We start from the raw sequence: 24916 nt of genomic DNA, 5'->3' as shown, positions 1-24916 counted from the left end.
GGAAGATCACAAGCTGGTGGGTGGGAAGTCTTGTGGATCCAGTGGCGGTATAAGCATCTCAGCGCTGGCAGGGGTCTCCACGTGGCTCCTTTAGCTCAGGGCACTAGTGTAGTTCCATGTGTCTTGTCAGCTGCAGTGTCTCCCAGGAAGCGAATCTGTATCTCCCCTCCAGCGAGCTATTTATCTCCTCTGTGCCTCCAAATGAGGTCCTCAAGCTGTGACCTGATTGTCAGGCTAAACTCCACCCCTTCACTCGTAAGTCTCAAAATAACAACAGATTATGTAACTACCACAGCATCCCTAGGAGATGCGCCAGGACAAGGTCCATTTCTAGGACCCTTCCAAGCTTCCAAGGAGGAGATCAAGACACATGGAGCCAAACCTGGACTCCAAACAATTCCAGGAATATGTGGCATATTCCCTAACAAGACGCTATCTCCTCCGGCTCCAACCTCTCAGGTCCCAGTACACAAGATGGACTTGCCAGCTTGAGTTTGGGGATGGTGGGGAGAAAAGGTTTTGAGACCTGGGTCTGGGAGAAAGAAGTTGAAGGTGGCTGCCAGCAGGACCTCGGGGCCAGAGGCAGGAAAGGGCCATGTGGGCGAAGGGGACTCAGGCGACCTAAGGTGGAAGTCTGACACAGGGGTCAGGGGCCAAACTGGACAGGGACACAACCCTCTGCTCTAAGACAGAGAGCTCTGAGATGCAGTTCCCCAAACAGGGAGTCTGCAAAATGGGTGGCTGGACTCAAACTCCCAGTCTAGTCTAAAAGCAGCCAGGGTACATCTCAGGAAGGGTGGTGGTGAGCGACTTGGTCTGGTTGGGTCTGAGTGTGGGTACACCAGATGGGATGAGCCAGCCCTTGAGGCCCTAACCTCCGGCCAGACCCAGATTTCCGACCGCAGCCCATCGGAAGGATGTGGTCAGTGATGCTCTGCGGTGGCATCTGCACAGAGACCACACCAGGTGCACCGGGTTGGGAAGCGGGGGAAGGGGAGGGGAATCAGCTGGCTGCTGGTGAGTTCCGGGACAGCCCCTTCTTCTCCCCATGGCCTGGGACTGTCTTTGGGGGAACCCCAGCTTCTGAGTCCGGGTCAGTGGGCTGAGGGTTGCACATACTGAAGCATAGGGTGGTTCCACCTTCCACCTGGAACACACACACACACCCATGAACTCTCCCCCAACCTCTGAAGTGTGAGGCAGGTGTGGACCAAGCCTCCCACTGGAAGAAGCTGGACTGAACCAAAAGTCCCCGTGGTGGGATGACTGTGTGGGCTCCCACACCCCATTTCTGTTCAACCACTTGTCTCTCTCCCATTCACTGTCAGGCCTCCAAGGTCAGGCATCTGTGTAATACGGCCTCTCGGCACCAGGCCAACACTCAGGAGTTGTGCAAGCCATTGAGAGTAGGTAAATATTTATGCAGCTGTATTTCCCGGGAAGGTGATCTAAGGAGTGGAGTCAAACCATCAAGATGTCATCCTCATCATCAATGCCATTGCCTTCCTCACCTATGCCTCCTCTCCCTCCTCCTCCTCCCCCTCTTCCTTTTTATCATCACGGTCAAGAACTGTGAAAAGTCTGGGTCTTTATCCTATGTGCAAGCTAATAAGGTAGCCGGCCACAGGTTCATGGATGCTGGCAGAAGACATGAGAGTCCTGGGTCAGAAGGACACAAGCTCAGGCTTGCAGGGCATCTAATCAGCTGGCCAGGGTGGCCAGGCAGCCTGGTGGAGGACCTGACTGGTGCCAGTGAACCAAACACCATCCTCTGAAGGTGTGCACCTTGAAGGTCACTCTTGCAGAGCGGTCCTCACGTCAGCTGGGATCGCATCGTCCAGGGGGGAGGTGGGGGGATGTGGTGTGGTGAGTGGCTGCCAGGCAAAGTTGTGACGAGGTCCACCGCACAGGGAGACATCTCTGCCAACAGATGAGGGATACTGGTGATAAAGAGAAGTGGGGACAGGGAAAGGAAAAAGCCAAGTCTCAGAGAACACAAGTGGAGGACTATTGATAGGAAAACAGGGAAAACTGACCCCTAAGTTGGGGGGCAATGACTCAATCTAATTTTAAGGACTCTAAGGGAAGGGGGAGTACCCCTGGTAATATGCACCAAATGAGCTACATTGGCCCAAGTTCCTGGGCACATCCTGGGGATGCCATAGAACAGGGAGCATTGAATCCAATTCGGAACCTCCACTAGGTGAACCGGAATCTACCTCAAACACACTTGTACCCTGAGAACTTCAGACTGAAGATTCATGGTTTTTAAAGAAGCAGAAGACAGCTATACCAAGAGTACTGAACTGTCGGTGGGAAGACAATCATTGACTTACTATTTCAATGCCCTGTGTGCTGTGTTAAAATATATATTATTCCAGTAAGTCGGTGACTGACATTCTCGGTAAATATTATTTAAATTTTCCCTGGTACCCAACTCCCATTGTTTGTTTAAATACCATCCAGCCATGAAAATATTTTTCTGTACAAGGGAATAATTCAAGTATTGCAATGTGGACTTCACCCACATTTGCCCAATAGCCCTCTCCCAACATTGTTTAAAAAAATTAGTACCAACATCGCTGAAGACAAAGTGGGTGCATAAGCAAATGGAGTGAAGAAAACTGATGGTTCCCGGTTAGCCAAAGCTATAGCATCTGGGCCATAAAGGCTTGAAGATAAACAAGTGGCCATCTAGCTGAGAAGCAACAAAGCCCACATGGAAGAAGCACACCAGCCTGTGTGATCACAAGGTGTCGATGGGATCAGGTATCAGGCATCTAAGACCCAGAATAAAACCATATTCAAGGTGAATTGGATGGGGGCATGGATTGGAGACTCAATGCCCATCTGTAGACAATTGGACATCCCCTCACAGAGGGGTCACAGGGACGAGATGAGCCAGTCAGGGTGCAGTATAGCATCCATGAAACACACAACTTTCCTCCAGCTCTTTGGTGCTTCCTTCACCCTACTACCATGACCTCAATTCTACCTTACAAATCAGATTAGACCAGAGCATGCACACTGCTACAGGTAAGAGCCTGCGACACAGGGAATCCAGGATAGATAAACCCCTCAGGACCAACAAGGTGAATAGAGATACCAAGAGGATTAGAAGAGGGGGAGAGAGACTCGATCACAAGGATCAACTAGAACTCCCTCCCAGGGGGGATGCATAATGGAAAAGTGGGTGAGGGGAGATGGAGGAAGATGTAAGATATGGAGGGGGAAGAAATGGGGAGCTGGTATCAGGGGCTCAAGTGGGAAGAGAATGCTTTGAAAATGATGATGGCGGCATGTGCAAATGTGCTTGACACATTAGAGGAATGTTTGGATTGTGATAAGAGATGTAAGATTCCCCCAATAAACATATTTAAAAAAAATTAGTACCAACAGAAAGAAAGGAAAGAAGAAATAGAGGAAAGAACTAGGAGGGATCCAAGCAAGACAAAATCCTTGACAACGGCAATCTTTTCTCCGTTTATGGCGACGTTGCCTCTTAGTCCAAGTGTGAGGAGTTTGGTCTTCTTTATATTGCGTTGTAATCCCTTCTGAAGGCTGCAATCCTTGATCTCCATCAGGAAGTGTTTCAAGTCCTACTCAGTTTCTGTAACCAAGGTGTCAGCTGCATATTAAGTGCTGCCTTAATAAATCTTCCTCCAATCCTGAAAAAAAAATAACTAGGAGGGAAAAGATATTTATAGAGGTATAAATGTAGGCACGTCCATATGTAAATATATTTATATATAATGATAGGGATATAGGTCTATGTACATATATTTATAGGTTAAGTATTAAGGTCATGGAAGAACACTGGGTCTCTACTCAAGTCCTCCCTCAATGTAAGAACACTTTGTTCTAATAGCCTGGCATTCTGTGATGCTCACCTTTCCAACATAAGCTAATGTGGTGAAGAAAGCTGATGGTGCCCGGCTATTAGAAGATATAGCATCTGGGGTCTTAAAGACTTGACATTAAGCAAGCAGCCATCTAGCAGGAAAACAACAAAGCCCACATGGAAGAAGCACACCAGCCTGTGTGATCACAAGGTGTTGACGGGATCAGGTATCAGGCATTAGAAGACTCCAAACAATTAATCATATTGATGAGAACGAGGGGGACCAGAATGGAGACCCAAAGCCTACCTGTAAACAATCGGACATCCCCTCACAAAAGGGTCACAAGGAAGGGACAAGCCAGCTGGATGCAGTATAGCACCTATGAAACACACAACATTCCTCTAGTTCTTTAATGCTTCACCCTGCCACCCCACCCCCACTATCTTGACCCCAGTCCTATCTTACAAATCTGGTTGGACCAGAGCATGTACACTAGTACAGATAAGAGCTCTCAACACACAGAGTCCAGGACAGATAAACCTCTCAGGACCAATAATGAGAGTAGTGATACCATGAGGGTAGGGGAAAGAAGGAAGAGAAAGGGGGAACTAAAAGCAATGACTGACCTACCACCCCCCACCCCTGCCCAAGAGGACACACAACAGAAACATGAGTGAAGGGAGACAGGTTATGGTATAAAATATGAAAATGAAAATTTAAATAATTTATAAATCATTAATGGTTCACAAGGATGGGAGGGTGGGGGGAGAAGGGAGGGAAAGAGGAGCTGGTACCAAGGGCTCAAGTAGAAAGATGTGTTGGAAATGATGATGGCAGCATATGTACAAATGTGCTCAACACAATTGTTGTATGAATTGTTAAAAGAGTTGTAAGAGCCACCAATAAAATGATTTATTAGAATTTAAAGAAATTAAAACTAGAGGCTAATCCATGACAATATTAATTGGAGATCTTTATGCTCCAGGGAGATAATCGATAAGACTCTTTACCATAAATTAACAAAGAGGTCTCTAAAAGAAGCCAAAGGCAGATTAAAAACAATTTTAAAAAACATAAATCCAAGAATGGGTTTGGGGGTCACACTAAATCCTAGCTCCAATTTAATTAGTGCTTTCATCATGGCCCTGCTCATCATCAGAAAAAAAAAATCTTACCACAGTGAATGAAGGGGGAAGTGCAGAGTGAAGACCCAGAGCTCATTTGTCACCCACAGGAGATCCCCTTGCAGAGGGGTCTATGGGAGGAGATGAGTCAGTCAGGGTGCTATGTAGCACCGATGAAGAATACAGCTTTCCTCCAGTTCCTAAATGCTTCCTCCACCCTCACTCCCCCACTATCATGATCCGAATTCTACCTTGCAAGTCTGGCTAGACCAGAACATGTACACTGGTGCAGATGGGAGCTGGAGGCACAGGGAATCCAGGGCGGATGATACCTTCAGGACCAGGGGTGTGAGTGGTGATACTGTGAGGGTAGAGTGAGAGGGGGTTGGAAAGAGGGAACTGATTATAAGGATCTACATGTGACCTCCACCCTGGGGGATGGACAACAGAAAAGAGGGTGAAGAGAGACATCGGACAGGGCAAGATGTGACAAAATAATGATTTATAAATTATCAAGGGCTCATGAGGGAGGAGGGGAGAAAGGAGAGAGGGGGGGAAAGAGGACCTGATGCAAAGGGTTTAAGTGTAGAGCAAATGCTTTGAAAATGATGAGGGCAATGAATGTACAGATGTGCTTTACACAATTGATGTATGTATGGATTGTGATAAGAATTTTATGAGCCCCTAATAAAACATTTTTAAAAAATTAAAAAATGTTCTTTGCCACCTAGTTCTTTCCTCTATTTCCTTTTACTTTCCTCTTGTCCCACTATCATGCTCAGCCTTCATTTGGGTTTCAGTAATTCCTCTCGGTTACATTACTCTTGATCACACCCTACCAGGCCTCCTACACCCGTCTCACCACCAATTTGGATCATTTGTTGTTCTCTTGTTCCTGGGTTTGTTAACACCACTTCCTTTCCCCCCACCTCCCAAGTTCCCCCAGAACCCTCGGTCCATTGTTTTCTCCTCCAGATGGTTCATCGAGTCTATCTTATTTAGACAGACCTGCAGAGATAATAACATGCACAAAAACAAGATAAAGCAAAACAAAGCAACAAAAGAAAACAAAACATCATCATCAACAACAACAACCAAATGCCAATGACAAAAAAAAAACCCAACAACAACAAAAAAGAAAAGTCTGTAGTTAGTTCAAGGACTGTTTGTTGGCCTTTAGGAATATTTTCTGGTTGAGCCTGATGGGGTGCCAAGCCCTTGCCCCAAAGTCTATTTTTGGTATTCCCTGGGGACTTCCTTGCCCTGTTCCCCCTACTGTTCTGTTGCACGCCCTTAGTGTTTTGCCTCAATGTGGTGGGATCAAATTGGGCACAATTCCCACACTGTGTCTCCAGTGTTGTCTGTCCCCTGTAGCGATATGGGTCAGTGGGGAATGTTGTGTCTCATAGTGGGGCGGACCATGTGGTCTTCTCTGTGCATTGGCCGCTCTGAGTGAGAACATCATCCTCAAGGCTTGGTGGGCCAGGATGTGCTCCACTCTCTCTGCTCAGACATGTCCCTCTCCCTGAGCTGCAGCTTCAGTGCTGTCCTCTGAAGTGAATTCTTCTAGAGGAAAGGGAAGTTGTCCACGTAGTTGGGATTGGGGCCGGCCCCTGTATTTCAAATTTTTTACCCTAATAAAAGTGCAATACTAAAACTCCACCCAGTGGAGCTTTTTCTGGTTTATTTTGGGGGTGGGGGCCAGGTAACCCCTGGTTTATTTTTCGGTTTCGTGATATATGCAACCCAGTTTTTGATGAACCTATAGAGACAGCAAGTAGAATAAGATTTCTGGCGGAGGTCTAGTGGAGGGGAGGGGCGTAAAAGGGGGTTGATATCAAGGAGTTCAAGGAGGAAGAGAATGTTTTGAAATTGGTTGTGATAACAATTGTACCATACTGCTTGATGTGATTGAACTAGGGAACGATATGATATCTGTATTAGCTCCCAATGAAATTATTTTAGGGGGGATAAAGAGTCCTGGGTCAGAGACAAAGGAGAGTTTGTTCCTCACAGCAGTGGCTGCAGCCAGAGTACCAGGCTTCTTCCCCGAATAATGCTAATCCTCCTTGGGTAATGCAAAAAGAAAAGAATTGCATTGTGGGGGAGTTGGTTCAACATGACCATGGCAGAGGAAGACCCTGAGGAGCTCAAGAATAAAGGCAACTACAACTGCAGCCATTACTGGCGCATGGATCATCCTAGCACAGCTGTATCCATGGATGCATAGTAGATAGGTATACTAAAGAGGTGTGGTGGGGTGTAAGGAAGCACACCTCTTGGCAGGTATAGATGTCAGTAGAGATGGTTCTACATGCATAACTGTAAGTCCTACATGTATATTCCTTGACAGACAATAGATCACACGTGGGGCACTGCGGTGGCAACTTCTTAGACATAGCTAAACACCCCAAGGGGCTAAGTTCCGAGGCTTAAGGGCAGAGGACCATCAACTCAGGGGGCATCTATGTTGATTGGCACAACATAGTTGGTCAAAGCAATGCTCTGTATCCTCCTAGGGACCATGGTGTCTGGTGTCTTAAAAGCTTGCGAGCACCCATCTAAGATGCAGTTTGGTCTCTACATCTACAGAACCAAAAAGTGTAGAGAAATCCAGAGATTCGAGGGAGCAGCAATTAGTGCAAGGGACTCAAGGGTCATGTGAGCCACCATCTACACAACACTGAGATCAGAAGACTTAGATGGGACCTGATGACTACTGCCAACTGCTCTAACTGGGACTCCAACTGAGGTTCCTGGGCAGCACAGAAGAAAATGACACAACAACAACCAAAAAATGCAATCCCCCAAAGAGACCCAACTTACCAGTCTGACAGAGACTGGAGGAGCCCCTGACACTATGGCCCTCAGACCCCATTCTGACCTGGAACTGCAGCCATCCTTGAGAATGCCCTCTCAGCCAACCAATAGGCAGGCCCATAAAATGACCGTTTTCCTCAGAATCAGTTGTTTGAGACCAAAACAACAGCATCTGCCCAAAAGCAAATATGAGGAGACAGGAAGGGATAGAAAATTCCTGAAGGGAAATGGGGAGCCCAGGATGGAAACATCTAGCAAACAGGAAACAAACTTGTGCTATAAACTTTCACCTGCAGCACAATTTTAAAATTACAAAAAATAAAATGATTTGGCCTACAAGTGACCTCAAGTCTGTACTTAAAGATGTATATACCTAACCGAGAGGAATTACTGAAACCGTAATGAAGGCTGAACATGATGGTGGGACAAGAAGGAAGTCAAAGGAAATAGAGGAAAGAGCTAGAAGGCAAAGGACATTTATAGAGGTCTAAATACAGGCATGTACATATGTAAATATATAAGGAGAAGGGAATAGAACTATGTACTCTTATCTGTATGTTAAGAATTAAGGTTACAGATGAACATTGGGCTTCAACTCAAGTACTCCCTCAACACAAGAACACTTTGTTCTAACAATCCAGCATTCTGTGATGCTCACCTTCTCGACACGATCACTGAAGACAAAGTGGGTGCATAAGCAAATGTGGTGAAGAAAGCTGATGGTGCCTGGCTATCAAAAGGTATAGTGTCTGGGGTCTTGAAGACTTGAAGATAAACAAGCGGCCATCTAGCTCAGAAGCAACAAAGCCTACATGGAAGAAGCACACCAGCCTGTATGGTCACGAGGTGCCAACGGAATCAGTTATCAGGCATCAAAGAACAAAAATCATATCATTGTGAATGGGGGGAGTGTGAAGTGGGGACCCAAAGTGGATCTGTATGCAATTGGACATCCCCTTACAGAAGGGTCACAGGGAGATAAGCCAGTCAGGGTACAGTGTAGCAACAATGAAACATACAACTTTCCTCTACTTCTTAAATGCTTCCTTCCTCCCACTATCATGATCCCAATTCTACCTTACAAATCTGGCTAGACTAGAGGATGTACACTGGTACAGATAGGAACTGGAAACACAGGGAATCCAGGGCGGATGATCCCTTCAGGACCAGTGGTGAGAGTGGTGATACCAGGAGGGTGGAGGGGAGGGTGGGGTGGAAAGGGGGAACCGATTACAAGGATCTACATATAACCGCCTCCTGGGTGGGGGGGGGGGGGGTGAACAACAAATAAATGGGTGAAGGGAGACATCAGACAGTACAAGATAAAACAAAATAATAATTTATAAATTATCAAGGGTTCATGAGGGAAGGATGGAGTAAGGAGGGAGGGGAAAAGTGAGGAGCTGATGCCAGGGGTTTAAGTGGAGAGCAAATGTTTTGAGAATGATGAGGGAAATGAATGTACAAATATGCCTTACACAATTGATGTATGTATGGATTGTGATAAGAGTTTTGCGAGCCCCTAATAAAATGATTTTTTTAATATGTGCATCCCAGGAAGTTCACCTTGAAATTGTTTGCAACAGCAAATGCCTGGGTGTGTGTGTAAGGGGCAGGGCGGGGGGAGCACCTCATTTTTCACTAAAGGGCATTGGTTTAGAACTTTAGGGTACATTCACACAGTGTCATGAACATTTTCCAGGGTATATTTTTAAGAGTGAGAAATAAGGCACAGAAAACTTACTTCGATGTGTTCCACGCTGTGTTTTTAAAATTGTGTTATCACCGTCTGTGAAGCAAAAATAAAAAGTTGGAAATATCATGCAACCCAGCAAGCCCTCCATTCAGTATGTATCCTAGAGAAATAAGAGCTGAGACAGGAATAGATAGATGCACATCCATGCTCAAACCAAGGAGCCCTGGTGGTGTAGTGGTTACAAGTCAGGCTACAATCCACAGGGTCAGCAGTTCAAAACCACCAGCCACTGCTCAGGAGAAAGAAGGGGCTTTCTACTCCCTAAAGAGTTACAGTCTTGGAAACTCACAGGAGGCCCAATAGGGTTGCCGGGAGCTGGCATCGACTCAATAGCAGTGAGTTTGGGTTTTGGGTATGCTCATCACAGCAATATCCACAACAGCAAAAGAAGGAGAACTGCCTAAATGTTCATCCGTGGGAGAATGGGTAAATAAACATTGGTACATACACACAATGGGATAGCGCGCAACGCTGCAGAATAATGAGTCTGCAAAACACCTAGTCATGTGAGTGGGCCACAAAGACATAATGTTGAGTGAAATTAACCGGTCACCAAAGGACAAATATTGTGTGAGACTTCTATTGTAAAAAATCAAGGAAATAGGATTCTTTTAATAGGTACCAGGGTGGGAGGGTTTGTTCATCCAAGTTGACCAGAGAAACAAATTCATAGACACTGATATGTGTATAAGAAAAAGCTTTATATACAAGAGCAATTGAATATTGAGAAAACATCCCAACCCAGTCCAGATCAAGTCCATAAGTCCAATATTAGCCCATATGTCTGATACCAATCTATAAAGTCCTCTTCAGACTCACAAGAAACATGCAATGATACCGAATGCAGGAAGATCAGAAGCCAGTGGGTGGAAAGTCTTGTGAATCCAGTGGCAGTGGAAGCATCTCAGCACTGGCGTGGATCTTCACGTGGCTCCTCCAGCTCCAGGGCTCTATAGTGTAGCTCCATGTGTCTTGTCATCGGGAATATGAAGAACAGAGTGTGCCCCGCCTCCATAGAGCCACTTATCTCCGTAATGCCTCCAAATGAGGTCATCAGGCAGCGACCTGATTGACAAGCTAAAATTCCACTCTTAATAGTCTCAAGTTGGCACCAGATCCGCAATGACCACAGAGGGGAAACTCCTGGTTAGAGGGTTGCTGTTGTTATAAGGTGCCATCCAATCAGTTCTGACCCAAATCTTCCTGATGCACAACTGAACAGCAGAGCCCTGGCCAGCCCCACACCACCCTCACCACTGTTCCTATGCTGGAGCTCATGTTGGCAGCCATGGCGGCGATCTGTCTCCTGGAGGGCCTTTCTCTTTCTCACTATCTCTCTACTTTACCAAGTACGATGTCCTTCTCTGGGGTCTGGTTTCTCCTGACAGCAAGTCTAAAGTCTGCAAGACACAGTCATTCTGCATTGTCTGCTCGGCCTTGTCTGGACACAGAACACGTCGGGGGAGGCTGCTGGCACTGGAGATCCCGGTGGCACAGCTTCCAGCGTCAGAGCAACTCAAACTGGCAGACAAGTGGTGGGGTTCGAGGGTAGACATGTGTCAGCTTGGGTGGTGGGTTTGAACTGCTGACGTTGTGGTCAACAACTTTTTTTTCTTTTTAAAAATAATTTTATTGGGGCCTCTTACAACTCTCTCTTATCACAATCCATACATCCATCCATTGTGTCAAGCACATGTGTATATTCGTTGCCATTATCATTCTCAACACATTTGCTTTCTGCTTGAGCCCTTGGTATCAGCTCCTCATTTTTCCCCTCCCCTTCCACGACCCCCTCACTCACGAACCCTTGATAATTTATAAATTATTATTTTTGTCATATCTTACACTGTCTGACGTCTCCCTTCACCCACTTTTCTGTTGCCCATCCCCCAGGGAGGCGGTTTTATGTAGATCTTTGTAATCGGTTCCCCCTTTCCACCCCACCCTCCCAGTATCGCCACTCACACCACTGGTCCTGGAGGGATCATCTGTCCTGGATTCCCTGTGTTTCCAGTTCCTATCTGTACCAGTGCACATCCTCTGGTCTAGCTGGATTTGTAAGATAGAATTGGGATCATGATAGTGGGAGGACGGAAGCATTTAAGAACTAGAGGAAAGTTGTATGTTTCATCGTTGCTACACTGCACCTTGACTGGCTCATTTTCTCCCCACGACCCTTCCGTAAGGGGATGTCCAGTTGCCTACAGATGGGCTTTGGGTCCCCACTCCACACTCCCCATCATTCACAATGATATGACTTTTAGTTCTTTGATACCTGATCCCTTCGACACCTCGTGATCACACAGGCTGGTGTGCTTCTTCCATGTGGGCTTTATTGCGTCTCAGCTAGATGGCCACTTGTTTACCTTCAAGCCTTTAAGACCCCAGATGCTATATCTTTTTATATCTGGGCACCATCAGCTTTCTTCACCACATTTGCTTATGCACACGTTTGTCTTCAACAATCATGTCGGGAAGGTGAGCATCATGGAATGCCAAGTTAAGAGAACAAAATGTTCCTGCATTGAGGGAGTACTTGAATGGAGGCCCAATGTCCATCTGCTACCTTAATACTAAACCTATAAATATAAGCACATAGAACTATTTCCCTATCCTCATCTATAAATATATTTACATGTGAACATGCCTGGATTTAGACCTCTATAAATGCCCTTTGCCTCCTAGCTCTTTCCTCTATCTCCTTTGACTTTCCTCTTGTCCCACTATCATGCTCAGCCTTCATTGGTGGTTAGCAACTGAAAGCCTAACCTATAGCTCCACCAGGGTTCCTTCCACCACCACCTGCCAGGGACCAAATCCAGCATGAGGAAAACTCCCTGGAACTAAGTGCAATCTCCAGTGCAGAGGGCTAGAACTGCAGGAATGAGCTGGCTCCTATGTCCTCCTCAGCTTGCACCATCCTTCTTCCCATGCACTCTGAAGCCCTGCATCCACCTTCACCATTGCCCCACCTGTAGAAGAGGCTGGACAGACCAAGGACAGACCAAGGTTCTGATGCCTGGAGTACTAGGAGGACAGAAAGGGAGCCCAGTAGCTGTGATGCTTAAGGAGGGTGATGGTCCAGTAACAGATTTCTTGTCTTCCATGCAAGGAGACCCAGGTTCGATTCTCAGGCAATGTCCCTCATGTACCCTTATCAACCACAGTGTTACACATTGGGCAGCTAACTGCAAAGTTCAAACCCATGAGCTGCTCTGTGGGCAAAAGTCAAGGCTGTATGCTTCTGTACAAACTTACAGCCTCAGAAACTCTAGGCAGGGTTGCTATGAGTCAGATTTCACTCCAAGGCAGTGGGTTTGGGTTTGGGCACCTCATGTGCACCCAGCACTCCTCTATCGTGTGCCACTGTGATGCTGAACAGGTTTCAGGGGGGCTTCCAGTCACCAATGGATTGGGAAGAAAGGCATCTAGTGACTGACTTCTAAAACCCAGTCCATGAACATCTCACGGTTGAAACGGTCCGATCCCATTGTGCACTGTGGGTCATGAGTTGGGCCCAAGTCAACAGCATCAGAAACACTGATTTCCATGAGTCCCCATTTCCTTAACACCGAGGAACCACCTGCCTATTTGATAGATGAGGAAGTAGAGGTCCAGACAAGGCCAAATTTTTTTCAAAGTTAATTTTTTTATTATTATTAGGAGTTCATACAACTCTTATCACAATCCATACATACATCAATTATGTAAGGCACATTTGTACATTCATTGCCCTCATCATTCTCAAAACATTTGCTCTCCACTTAAGCCCCTGACATCAGCTCCTTATTTTTTCCCCTCCTTTCCCGCTACCCCCTCCCTCGTGTACCCTTGATAATTTATAAATTATTATTTTGTCATATATTGCCCTATCTGACGTCTCCCTTCACCCACTTTTTTTTCTATTGTCTGTCCCCCAGGGAGGAGGTCACATGTAGATCCTTGTAATAGGTTTCCCCTTTCCAACCCACCCTCCCTCTACCCTCCCAATATCGCCACTCATACCACTGGTCCTGAGGGGATCATCTGTCCTAGAGTCCCTGTGTTTCTAGTTACTATCTGTACCAGTGTACATCCGCTGGTCAAGCCAGACTTGCAAGGGAGAATTCAGATCATGATAGTGGGGGAGGGCGGGGAGGAAGCATTTAGGAACTAGAGAAAAGTTGTGTTTTTCATCGTTGCTACGTCACACCCTGTCTGGCTCATCTCCTCCCCGAAACCCCTCTGCCAGGGGATCTCCAGTGGCCTACAAATGGACTTTGGGTCTCCACTCCGCACTCCCTGCTCATTCACTATGGTAAGAATTTTTGTTCTGATGATGCCTGATACCTGATCCTTTTGACGATAAGGCCAAATTTTATCATCTTTCCAGGACTCTTGGGATGAAGGAATCCATCCAATCACTCTCGGGAAGCCTGGCCTGGTGGAGAAGCAGATCGGAGGGGAACCAGTAGGCTTGGCCAACCAGCCAGGCCTGTTGAGCATAGGGGGGCTTCCTGGTCAGAACAGAGTCCCTCAGTTGCAACCCACCCCCACTGAATTCAGGCTGTGCCACCCCCCCATCCCGCCCCTTTTCTGCCCAGCATCCAGCTGCTCTCCACAGCCCCTCTAGGGACCCGGTGCATGCTCCAAAGAGCTGGGACACCCTTGGGGGTTGAGGATGGGAGCAGGTGTGTCCTCCAGGGACCCAGAAGCTGGAGGCAGGAGGACCAGGGAAAGGCAGTTGAGCCCTAGGTTCCAACCACAATGGAACAGTTGGTAGCTATCCCTCTGGGAGAGACCCCAGGGCAATGGCCATGGGCCCCAGAAGACACCAGTTCCTGGGGACAGAGATCTGTCACCAAGGCCTACCTACAGGCCAGGGTACGGGGCATCGCTGGCATTCCGGCCAGAATCTGTACAACAGGTTGACCCCTGGGACCTCTGACTACGAGGCTGGATGAGGCCCTGGCCAAGCCCGAGAGAGTGCCGGTGGTGCTGGCCACTGCTGCTGCTTCTGCTGCTGCTGCTGGACCTGGGCACCCTCAGCCTCCAGCACCGGACTGGGACCTCACAAAAGGGGGCTCCCAGCCCCAGACCTCCGAAGGGAAGCGACCGATCCTACCTGTGGAGCACGTGGAACAGGTAAGGGCTGTTCATACGTGGGGGAGAAGGGGTGAGAAAGGGTCCAAGTGGAGGGCAGCTGAGGAGGTGGACCAGCAAGGAAGGGGTGGGAGGAAAGGGGAAACAGGGAGGAAGGGAGAGTGGACCCTGTCTTCCTTTTGAAAGGTTTCTATTTTGTTCCGTGCTGATTTATTTCTTGCAAGGTTTGGTTTTGAAATATTGATCTGGATTGCTGGGTTTTGGTACTCATTGACAGGTAGCTTACACTTGGTTGACCATTGGGAGTCTCCTGGCCAGAGCTTCAGCAAGGGCTTTCTAGTGGGCACACCCTCCCAACCAGAGCACCCAGGCAGGGCCATCGGGGAGACCATGTTCCCCACCCCCAGCTATGATCCCTCAGCAGCCCCCTCCTCTTTTCAAACATATGATTCTGAAGCATCTCAAAAGACAGAAATAATTTATTTTTTAATTTATTTTTGCAATTTAGTATTATTTTTTAATATTTTAATAGTTTACAAGGTCCCAACTACCTCATTTAATGATGTAATTCGTTTTAAATGACAATAGTTGTGAGGAGGTCTATTTTTTAAGTGGATGCCATATTGAATCTGTAGATGCTTCCAAAATTTGTCTGAAAGCTATATTTCAAAGCCTGTCAGGAAATACTGAACGGCGTGTCTTGGGCTGGTGAGATCCTCCCTGACTTTAATTTGGACTTGATAATACAATTTTCTAGCTGTTTCAAAATAGCCACAAGAATGTATGTTCTGTTTGGTCTTGTAAGAGACTTTTTCAGTCTTGGAAATAGACACTGGGAACATCCGGACATAGATCTTTGGTGGTGTAGCAGTTTCACGTTGGCTGGTAAACCTACAGGTCAGCAGTTCAAAACCACCAGCCATCCCATGGAAGAAAGAGGAGATTTTCTACTCCGGTAAAAAGTTACAATCTTGGAAACCGCAGCGGCAGCTGTACCCTGTCCTATAGAGTCACTATGAGTCAGCATGAACTCAATGGCCGTGAGTTTTGCATTTGAGTCAAATCTTCTCAGGGTTGGTGACTGTTGGCAGCTGGTCTATATATTGCCAGGCCTTTTACTCTGTGTGTGTGTGTGTGTGTGTGTGTGTGCGTGTCCCTGAACATACATGCACACAACATGCAGCTAGTGCTGAACTACTTGAAATTTTTTTAAATTTACTCTATGCAGTCCCCCGCAATGAGCTTTTTAAACAATATTTCATTAATGCTTTCTATGTCAATCCATATGAGTCTACCATGTTCCCATGATGGCTTTTTAAGAGTTCAAAGTTCAGCTGGCCCACGGTTGATTTAACTGTTTCCCTGTTAATGGACACTTGGGTCGTTTCCACTTTTAAAATATCAGTTAAAGAATGATGCGGCAATGCAAACCCCTCTGTCCGGGGAAGGTGTGCAGGGTGCTCTTATGAATTGCTTAGAAGGGATACCCAAACGTGGACTCGTTGGGTGAAAAGGGGTGTGCTTTTGAAAGTACCACAGGTGAGTCCTGTCCAAAACTCTGTTTCAATCCACACGCACTACAGTCAACAAGAGTGTGCGTCCCCTACGTCCTTACCAAAAATGTGATTTTGTTGACCTGGTTTTATTTTGCCCGTTTGATGATCCAAAAATAGAATGTGTGTTACTTCAGCGTGTAGTGTCTGATCCTCGGTGAGTCTTAGTTGCCTTTTATATTTTTATTGGCTAATTCTACTTCTTCCGTGAATTGGCTGGTCATCAGTTTGCCTATTTTCTGTTCAGTTGCTTGTATATTGGAATGGATTTCTAGGAATCTTTAATCACTTTGGATATTAAGCTCGTGGCAATTGAATACATTGTGGATATTTTACCCTGGTCTGTTTTATGTCTTCTATTTGTAGGATCTATTGCCGTAGGGTTATTTTAATTTCTGTGTGTTAGATTGGGTGTCATGTATTCTTTATGGTGATTGAAGCCCATGGTTTGCTTTGTGTCAGTATTATGAAACCGTTTTTCTTTCTGTTACATTTGTTGTTGTTTTTAAAATCCTCCTGAAGTTTGTTTTTGTGTAGGTAAAGGTCTAACTTCATTTATTTCCCAAGTGCACATTTGTTGCATATAGATACAGCTTTAAAAAAACACTAAGTTATTGTTCATCCTCTCTGCGAGTCTATTGATATACCCGTATTCATTTCTGTGTCAGTTCCACCTTGTTTTAATTACTTTAGCTTCGGAGCATGTTTTCACACCTGGTCAGCACGGAAAAAAACATGATTATTACTCTTTTTCAAAGTAGTCTGGTTTATTCCATGCTGTTATTATTTTGTTATTATTATTGTTATTATTATTATTGCTGGACTTTGTTTACATCACTCATTTACAAAGATAATTTTTGGTGTTGCATTTGTGATGGCACGGGGTAGGTAAGTTAATTCTCCAAGAACTGACATCTCTACTGTGCTCAGCATTCCTATCCAGGAACATCGATACTCCTCCACTCCCTCAAATTAGTCCGGTTACTGCCTATTATTGTAAATCTTCACCTTTTTCACGGTATTACATTATTCCTAAAGTTTTTTTAACATAATTTTATGTGAGTTGTGGATACCCCCAATATCATGTTCCAAATGATTGCTACCAGTACAGAAGGAATATATTGCTTTTGTATCTAGTCACGTTATTGAATTCTTGTTTTAATTCTTATAGTTCTTTGGTCGCTCTCTTTAGGTAGCTCCCTCCCACTTCATCTACCAAGAGCAGTATTCTCTCTTTTTCCCCAACTGCTTCTCTTCATCACACCTCACTAACTAGAATATCCAGCGTATGTTGCATATTAAAAAGGAGAGTGGGTAGCTCTGCCGTGTTTCTGACCCTTATATGTGCGACTTTTAAACATAAGGCTTGATGTAAGTTTCTGGGGCATATTGCATGAAGGAAAAGCAACCCAAACCAAACTGGTTGCCTTTGAGTTGACGCCAACTCACAGCGACCCCAAGAGGACAGGGTCGAACGGCTGCCTGTGAGTTTCCCAAACTGTAACTCTTCACCAGAATAGAAAGCCCCGTCTATGAAGGAAATTGCCTTCAACTTTTAGCTTCTTAATACCTGGATGTTTGCTTCCTTTAATACAGAAGTGTGTTGAGCCATGTTAAATATTGTTTCAAAATTCCTATGTGTGTGTTATAAATGCCCAAAGCAACAAGCCCACCGCAAGCTAATTGTTTCCTACAACAAAGAGAAAGCCCACAAGGTACAACAAAGAGAAATCCCACAAGGTACAACCAAGAGAAAGCCCACAGGGCTACCAAGGCGGCTCATCTTTATGGAAGCAAACCGTCTTATCTTGCTCCGTTGGAAGAACTGCCAGGTTCAGACTGCTGCCTTTCTGGTTAGCAGCCCAATACTTAACCCACTGCTTGATGAGGGCTTCTTTGATCATAAATACAAGCATGGGCAAACGGTCCTGTGGAAAGCGCTGGTCTCAATGTGATGGGTCATCTTCCGATGGGAATGAGCTGTTGTTAGCTCCCAACTCATGGTATCAAGTCAACCCCCAACTCATGGTAGCATCATCCTAGGATCAGCTGGTGATGGGGTTTTCAATGGCTGATTTTCGGAAGGAGATTGCCAGGCTTTTCCTCTTAGTCCATCTTAGTCTTAAAGCTCCATGGGAACCTGATTAGCATCAAAACAACGAGCAAGTCTCCACTGACAGATGAGGATGGGCTGAGGCGAATTGGCTGGGATCCAACCGATAATCTCCCACGTGGAAAATCTACTACTGAGCCACCGTTTGGAGTGTTGTTTATATTTGGGGGCAGCTGTTAGTGGTGTTGTTAGCTGATGTTGACTCCATTCCAACTGCCAGTGAGCTTATGTGTAACAGAGCAAAGCATCACCTGATCCTGCACTAGCTTTGTGATCTCCGTAATGGTTGAGCCCGTCAACTCCAGTGGGAGATGGAAATCTGATTGCAAATGGCGAGAGCTGTTGATGTCATGAACTCTTGGGATGTAATTTGTGTTTCTCTTTCTAGTCATTTTATGGTCTTTTGTGCTCTAGTAGAATGTCCAGGCCACAGAAGGTGACCCGAGGAAGGCGAAGCATTCTAGGATGACGCCAGAATCGGAGTGGCATGAAGACACAAATGGTGGGGTGGAGGCCAAGTTGACAGGGAAACGTGATGAGCTTAGTTTGGGCCCGTTGGGTCTGGAATGCAGTGGGGCTGTCGACCAGAGATGCGTCCATACAGAGCCAAATAGGGAGGGCAGGTTGGAATTAAGGACTCAGTACACCTTGGAAACTCCTAACACTGTGTGGTATAAGTCAGATACTTAGAGGACAGAAAAGGTACAAGAGAGCAGGGTCTATGGTGGTGGCATAAAGGTCAGAATGGGATGAGAGAAAGGGAAGTCAACATAGAAGGAGTTGGGGGTCTCAGATATCAAGGAGAAGAGGCTGTGGAATGAGCGACTCCCTGCAGTGGTGCATCCTACAGAAAGTCAGAGACACAGGGACGGGGAGGAGCCTCAGCTGGACATGAAGAGGGCCTCATCGGACTTGACTTAAGAGGTTTCAGGGGGGGAAATGGAGGAGAGAGTTAGGAGGAGCCCCATCATGCCCCACCACGTGAAGTAGGGCCTGGAATAGATGGGTGCTCACTGATCACAATAAATGGCACATGACCACACACCCTCATCCAGGGGGAAGAACAGCAGAAACCAGAGAGGAAGGGAGACCATGGTCCATGTGAGATTTGAAAATAATTAACCATCTACAATCTATCAAGGGACCATGAGGGTTGGGGGATGGGAGGAGGGAGAGAAAAAAAGGAGCTGATCCCAAGGGCTCAATGGAAAGTAACTGTCTAGAAAAGAACGATGGAATCTACGCACGAATATGTCGGGTACAATTGGTGTATGGATTGTAACAAGAGTTGTAAGAGCCCCCAATAAAATGATTTCAAAAGAAGAAGTTATTGTTAGATGGGTGGATGTGCGGATGGACAGACGGAAAGTGAGATGGAGCTGAGTCTTGAAGTGGACAATAGCAGAGGGGTCTGCACATGAGGATTCCATGATTCAGGAACAATTCGGTGTCCACAAGGCCAGAGAGGAAGCCAACCTGGCTGGGGTATGGAAGCTTGCAGGGGGAGAAGGACTCATTGATCATTACATGAGGCCAAGAGAGGCGTAGGACCAAGCCAACTCAGACCTAACTCTCCGGCCTGCTGCCACCTGAGGGAAACAGCCCATCAGGTGTGTGGCGTGTCATTATCCACACTAAAATGTGATGGTGACTGGGAGAGACACCACCCACAAGGGACAGAGATTGGGCTGGGGGAAAGATCATGAATGGACAGACGGTCGGGGGAGGGCTTGTCCTCACCTGGCCCCACCTGCAGCCTGCACCCATCATACTCAGCAGGTTCCCACTCTGGCCCCACCCCGGGAGGGCAGGCCCCAGATGCTGGCCCCCCAGCTTTTGGTCTGAGTCTCAGTCACCATGGTATGTTTTCGGCAGCGGGACCAAGATCATTGTCAAAGGTAAGCGATTCTCACAACCTTTCCCACCTCTCCTACCCTCTCCAGAAAGTCAGGTTTTTGCTCTCAAGGTCATTTTTGGCCCTACTCTCTCCATCCTTAAGGGCCTTGACCTTCACTTTTCTGTGGGGAACCTGGGGGTTTGGGTTGCTCTCGGGGTTTCCAGTAGGTTCCTTGATAGCAGGAGAAGCTCCTGCAGAGTCTGGCAGCCAGGGACACCCCAGAGCCTGGGCTGGGCAGCATGGCCCCAGGAATGGGCATTCCTGTCCCACTCCTGCGTGGGAACCTGAGGCTGGTCCGGCCAGGCCCTTGGTGACATGTAGACAATTCTGATGAGCCTTTGGATCTGGGTTGAGGGGGAAGGAGGCTCACAGGGAGCTGGGGCCTGCCAGAGGTCAGCCCAAGAAGAGGCAGACAGAGGGTAAGGACACTGGCCCCCTTCCTTCTAGGCTGAAGCTTTCGGGGCCTTGGCTGGTCCATGGGGACTGGTAGCTCAGAATCATGGGTGCTGCTTGGCAGAGAGTCATCCTGTGCTAGAACCCCTTGGCCCCTGAGTCCAGCTCTCTCCTGCACGGTGGGTTTGTCCCTACCTTGGAATGAATTGGCAGAGGGAGAAGGGAGGATCCCAATGAATTTCTCGCTCTCTAGTAAATCGGGGCTTTTTCAGAGGCTTCTCAGGTATGGTGTTTGTGTTTAGTTGGAACGAAATGGTTAAGTTGAAAATGGTGTCAAGCGAAGGGTCCTGTGGTCAGGCCAGTGGGGGGAGGAGGGGTGGGCAAAGCCTAGAGGAGCCCTTTGTGGGCAGGGGGTGGCCTAGACTCTCTCACTCTGTTCCCCATGATAGTTGGGTATACCACCTGGTTGGGGCTGAGCTTAGCCCTCCTGGGAGACATAAGCCCTCTCAAACGCCAGATGGAGACTTGAGGTTTCTGCACACACCCTCAAGAGGTCCCACTAGCCTACTTTGCAGGGCACCTCAAAAATGCAGCGAGGAAGGCAACCATTTTCAAGGAAGGTGTAGAAAGGGCAGTGCCGCTGCTGCAGTCCCCTGGCCCGGGACTGGAGCTTAAGGTACAGGAGGGCGACCAGATCCCAAACTCAGACTCCAGACGGAAGGGTACAGCTTCCCTGATTACTTGGAAAACAGGCCAATAGAGAAATGCACCTCAACAGACACCTGGGGGAAGAGGACTTAGAGGGGGCTTCTAGACTAGAAGGGGTTCTTGGAGGGAGCGAAATGGGAGAAATGAGCATAGTGCCACTGTGAGCATGGGGGGGGGCGGTGGCGGGTGCACCCCCAAACTCAGAATCATACCTGAGCCTCACATCGCTGCCTCTGTACACCAGGTCAGCCCACGGCGGTCCCTAGGGTGACTCTCTTCCCGCCATCCTCTGAGGAGCTCCAAACCAACAAGGCCACGCTGGTTTGTCTCATCCATGACTTCTACCCACCTGAGGTGACAGTCGCCTGGAAGGAGGATGGCCAACCCATCACCCAGGGCGTGGAGACCACCCCGCCCTCCAAGCAGAGCAACAACAAGTATGCCGTCAGCAGCTACCTGACCCTCACGCCCGCCCAGTGGAAATCTCGCCAGATGTACACCTGCCAGGTCACGCACCAGGGGAAGACCTATGAGAAGAAGGTGGCCCCCGCACAGTGTACTTCGGGCCTCATATCCCCCGCACCCACCCACCCAGGAGGGCCCAAAGGGACTGGCCTCTGAAGAGGGATTCCCTCAACCACACACCCCCTTCCCCAAACTCTCCACTGTATCCCTGAGCGGCCCCGCCCCTTCTGCTCAGACCTAAAGGAATCCCTCTAAAATAAAGATCTGACATTTACCATTTGGCATGTCCATGCCAGTCGGTGTCTAGTTGCATCTCTGGGTAGGGTGTCCCCGCAAGGAGTCCCTCAGTAGCAGCCCTATACCCCGTGTTCTCCCCCACCAGATGGGGAAGTTGAGCGCGATTAGCGATGGTCTCTGATTAGCGATGGTGCCACCCTAAAATACCATCCATGTTCATCCAGGAAGAAATGGACTGAGGCAAAGGTCAGCTGATGGGGCAGACCCCGAGGGTCCCTGTCGGGGAGAGATGGGGAAGTTCCATTCCCCGGAAGTGGGCTGGCCTCAGGTCAGGAAAGGGAGAAGTCCCTGGAGCCTGGGCTCTGAGCACAAGAGGTGATTCTATGTATTGGTTTCATCAAGAGACCCGGATGGGCACCATTGACCTAAAGACAGCCGTGGGCGCCCCACCACCTGGGAATGTTGGAAAGAGCTGGAGTTGAGAGTACGCACTAATCTCTCAATAGTCTCAGAAAGTACAGAGCTAAGTAAAGGCACACAAGTCCTGCAATAGAGAAACTGTAATCCTTGTGTCGTGCGTGGTACAAGAAGGTTGTTTTGATTTGCAATTCAGAAATGATTTCTTGAGCATCCTTCCGTAGGCCACCTTGCTGTCCATCGTCTCCTGTGCTGAAATACCTCCTCTACTAGTGATCTCTTGCATGTTGTTTCAATACGGTCATTTGGTTACTTCTCGTTGAGTTTTAAAAGGTCTCTGTATGTCTTGGAGACGAGTCATTTCTCAGGTATGTGCTGTGCAAAGCTTTCATCCTGGTCTATGGATTGTTGTCTGGTTTCCGTTCTCATTCGCCAGCATATCTTTGGTAGAGTAGAAATGAATCACTTCCGTGAAGTACAGTTATCCGGTTTATGACCATGCTTTGGGCATTGCCTCACAAACTCCCTCTCAAATGCCGCATCACCTATATCGTCCCCTAAATTGTCCCCTATACCGTCCCCTACATCATCGCCTGTATCGCCCCCACATCACCTATATCGTCACCTGTATCGTCCCCTACACCATCGCCTATATCGTCTATAGGATTTCATCTAACCTAACCGGTGGGGCACCGTTTGAGTTGCTTTTGGTTCAGTGTCTAAGATCTGTGTTCAGGGGGGTGGGTGTGTGTGGGGGTGGGTGTGCGTGGGTGAATGGCCAGTTATTGCAGCCCTCCTTTTCTCCATGGAATTCACTTACCCCTTTGTCAAAGAATAGTTTCCTTTATTTGTGTGGCTCTCTCTCTGAACTTCCACAAGGCGCTCAAAGGTACCCATTGTGAGGATGGCACAGGACCAAGCAGGGTTTCGTTAAGTTGTACACAAGGTCTCTGTGCATTAGCACCACCTCAGCAACGCGTACCAGCACAAGGATCGTTTCTAAACATCCTACTCTATCTCATTGACCTACCTGGATGAACCCATTGCTGTCAAGAAAATTCTGATCCATAGGATCCCTCCAGGATGTGATTTTGAGGACTAAGGTGCGCCTGACCCAAGCCATGGTAGTTTCAATCGCCTCCTATGCTTGTGAAAATTAAACGTTCAATAAAGACGATCGAAAAAGAGTCCATGCATTTCAACAATGGTCCTGGTGAGGAATATTGAAACTACTGAGGATTGCCAAAAGAACAAATAAATCTACCTGGAAAGAAGTGCAGCCGGAGTGCTCCTGAGAGGCAAAGATGGTGAGACTTTGCCTGGCATGCTTCGCATATGTTGTCCAGAGAGACCAGTCCCTGCAGAAGGACATCAAGCTTGGTAAAGCAGAGGGACAGCAAAACAAGAAGACGCTCTACAAGATGATTTGACACAGTGGCTACAAACACCGGGCTCAAGCATAAGAACAATTGTGAGGATGGAGCAGGACCGGGTGGTTTTAGTTCTGTTGCTATAAGTTGGAACCAGCTTGACAACGCAACAACAGGGGACAGGGTAGAGCTGCCCCCACAGGATGACCAGTACTGTCCATCTTTGAGGGAGCGGACAGCCTCGTCTTTCTCCTGCAGAGCAGCTGGTGGGTTTGAACCCCCAACCTTTCAGTTAGCAACCCAACACTTACCCCGCCGCACCACCAAGGCTCCTTATTAGCCTAAAGTTGTAGTTTAATAATGACGTGAATCCCTCCCATTTGGAGACTGGGAGCCTCTTCGTATGTCTCCTGGGTCCTCCTGAGACCTCCTGAAGCTCCAGAAGAACTCGGTGATTTTCTACTCCGTAGGGTGACAAGATGAGATGCTCCAGACTCATCTCAGACCTTGGCTGCTTCGGTCCTGGAGCCAACAACTTCCCCTCACTGTTCAAAGAGCACGTACTGGGGTGGTGTGTGGAGGTCATAATCAGGGTCTAGCTCCCATCTCTCTTTGAGCAAGATAGTGTCATATCAACCCAGAAATGAAAACATTCCAGAGCCTGTATAGTGAAAAGAAATATGCCCAGGTCTCCCTGAAGGAGCGAGGGTGCGATCTCCAACAGCACACCTGGCCAGCTGCACCCCTACCCCAGCGAGGAGACACGCCAACAGAACTATCACTGATAAGCCCCAATCGGTTTGGATAGTCGGAAGCTTCCAGTGGCCAGTGCAGCCCAGGGCAACCTGCCCGTACTGACATTATTGGGATTATCCCTCTACCCACATGCTGTGTCTCATCAGGGCACAGCATTTCTTCAACTAAACAGAGAGGCACTCTGCCCTAGCCCATGTACCTTCATCCAGTCACCTCTGGAAACACAGCCAGGTGTTCTTCGTAGGAGCCTTCCTGTCTCTCCAGCCCACAGAGACGTCCTGCAGCACACAGGAGAATCCTCCCAGCCCTTGCCATCCTCACAAGAGATAGGTCTGAATCTGCTGTGGGCAGCCACGGTGCCCGTCCACCTTGTTGAGATGGTG

The 24916-nt window shown here is 47.6% G+C and overlaps 1 protein-coding gene across 1 annotated transcript in view; it reads left to right on the top strand.

Annotated features, from left to right (window-relative positions):
• Positions 1–21909, top strand: part of LOC142429654 (immunoglobulin lambda-1 light chain-like) — a 34514-nt gene extending 12605 nt beyond the window's left edge. Inside the window, exons 3-4 of the mRNA XM_075534675.1 lie at positions 20143–20188; positions 21533–21909. Of these exons, the coding sequence (XP_075390790.1) occupies positions 20143–20188; positions 21533–21909 (423 nt within the window). The remainder of the gene's footprint in view (positions 1–20142; positions 20189–21532) is intronic.
• Positions 21910–24916: the final 3007 nt, after the last annotated feature.

This window comes from Tenrec ecaudatus, chromosome 16, assembly GCF_050624435.1.
Source record: "Tenrec ecaudatus isolate mTenEca1 chromosome 16, mTenEca1.hap1, whole genome shotgun sequence".
NCBI classification, from domain to species: domain Eukaryota; kingdom Metazoa; phylum Chordata; class Mammalia; order Afrosoricida; family Tenrecidae; genus Tenrec; species Tenrec ecaudatus.
Note: the sequence above shows the minus strand (reverse complement) of the source record. Positions and strands in the feature narration are given on the sequence as shown.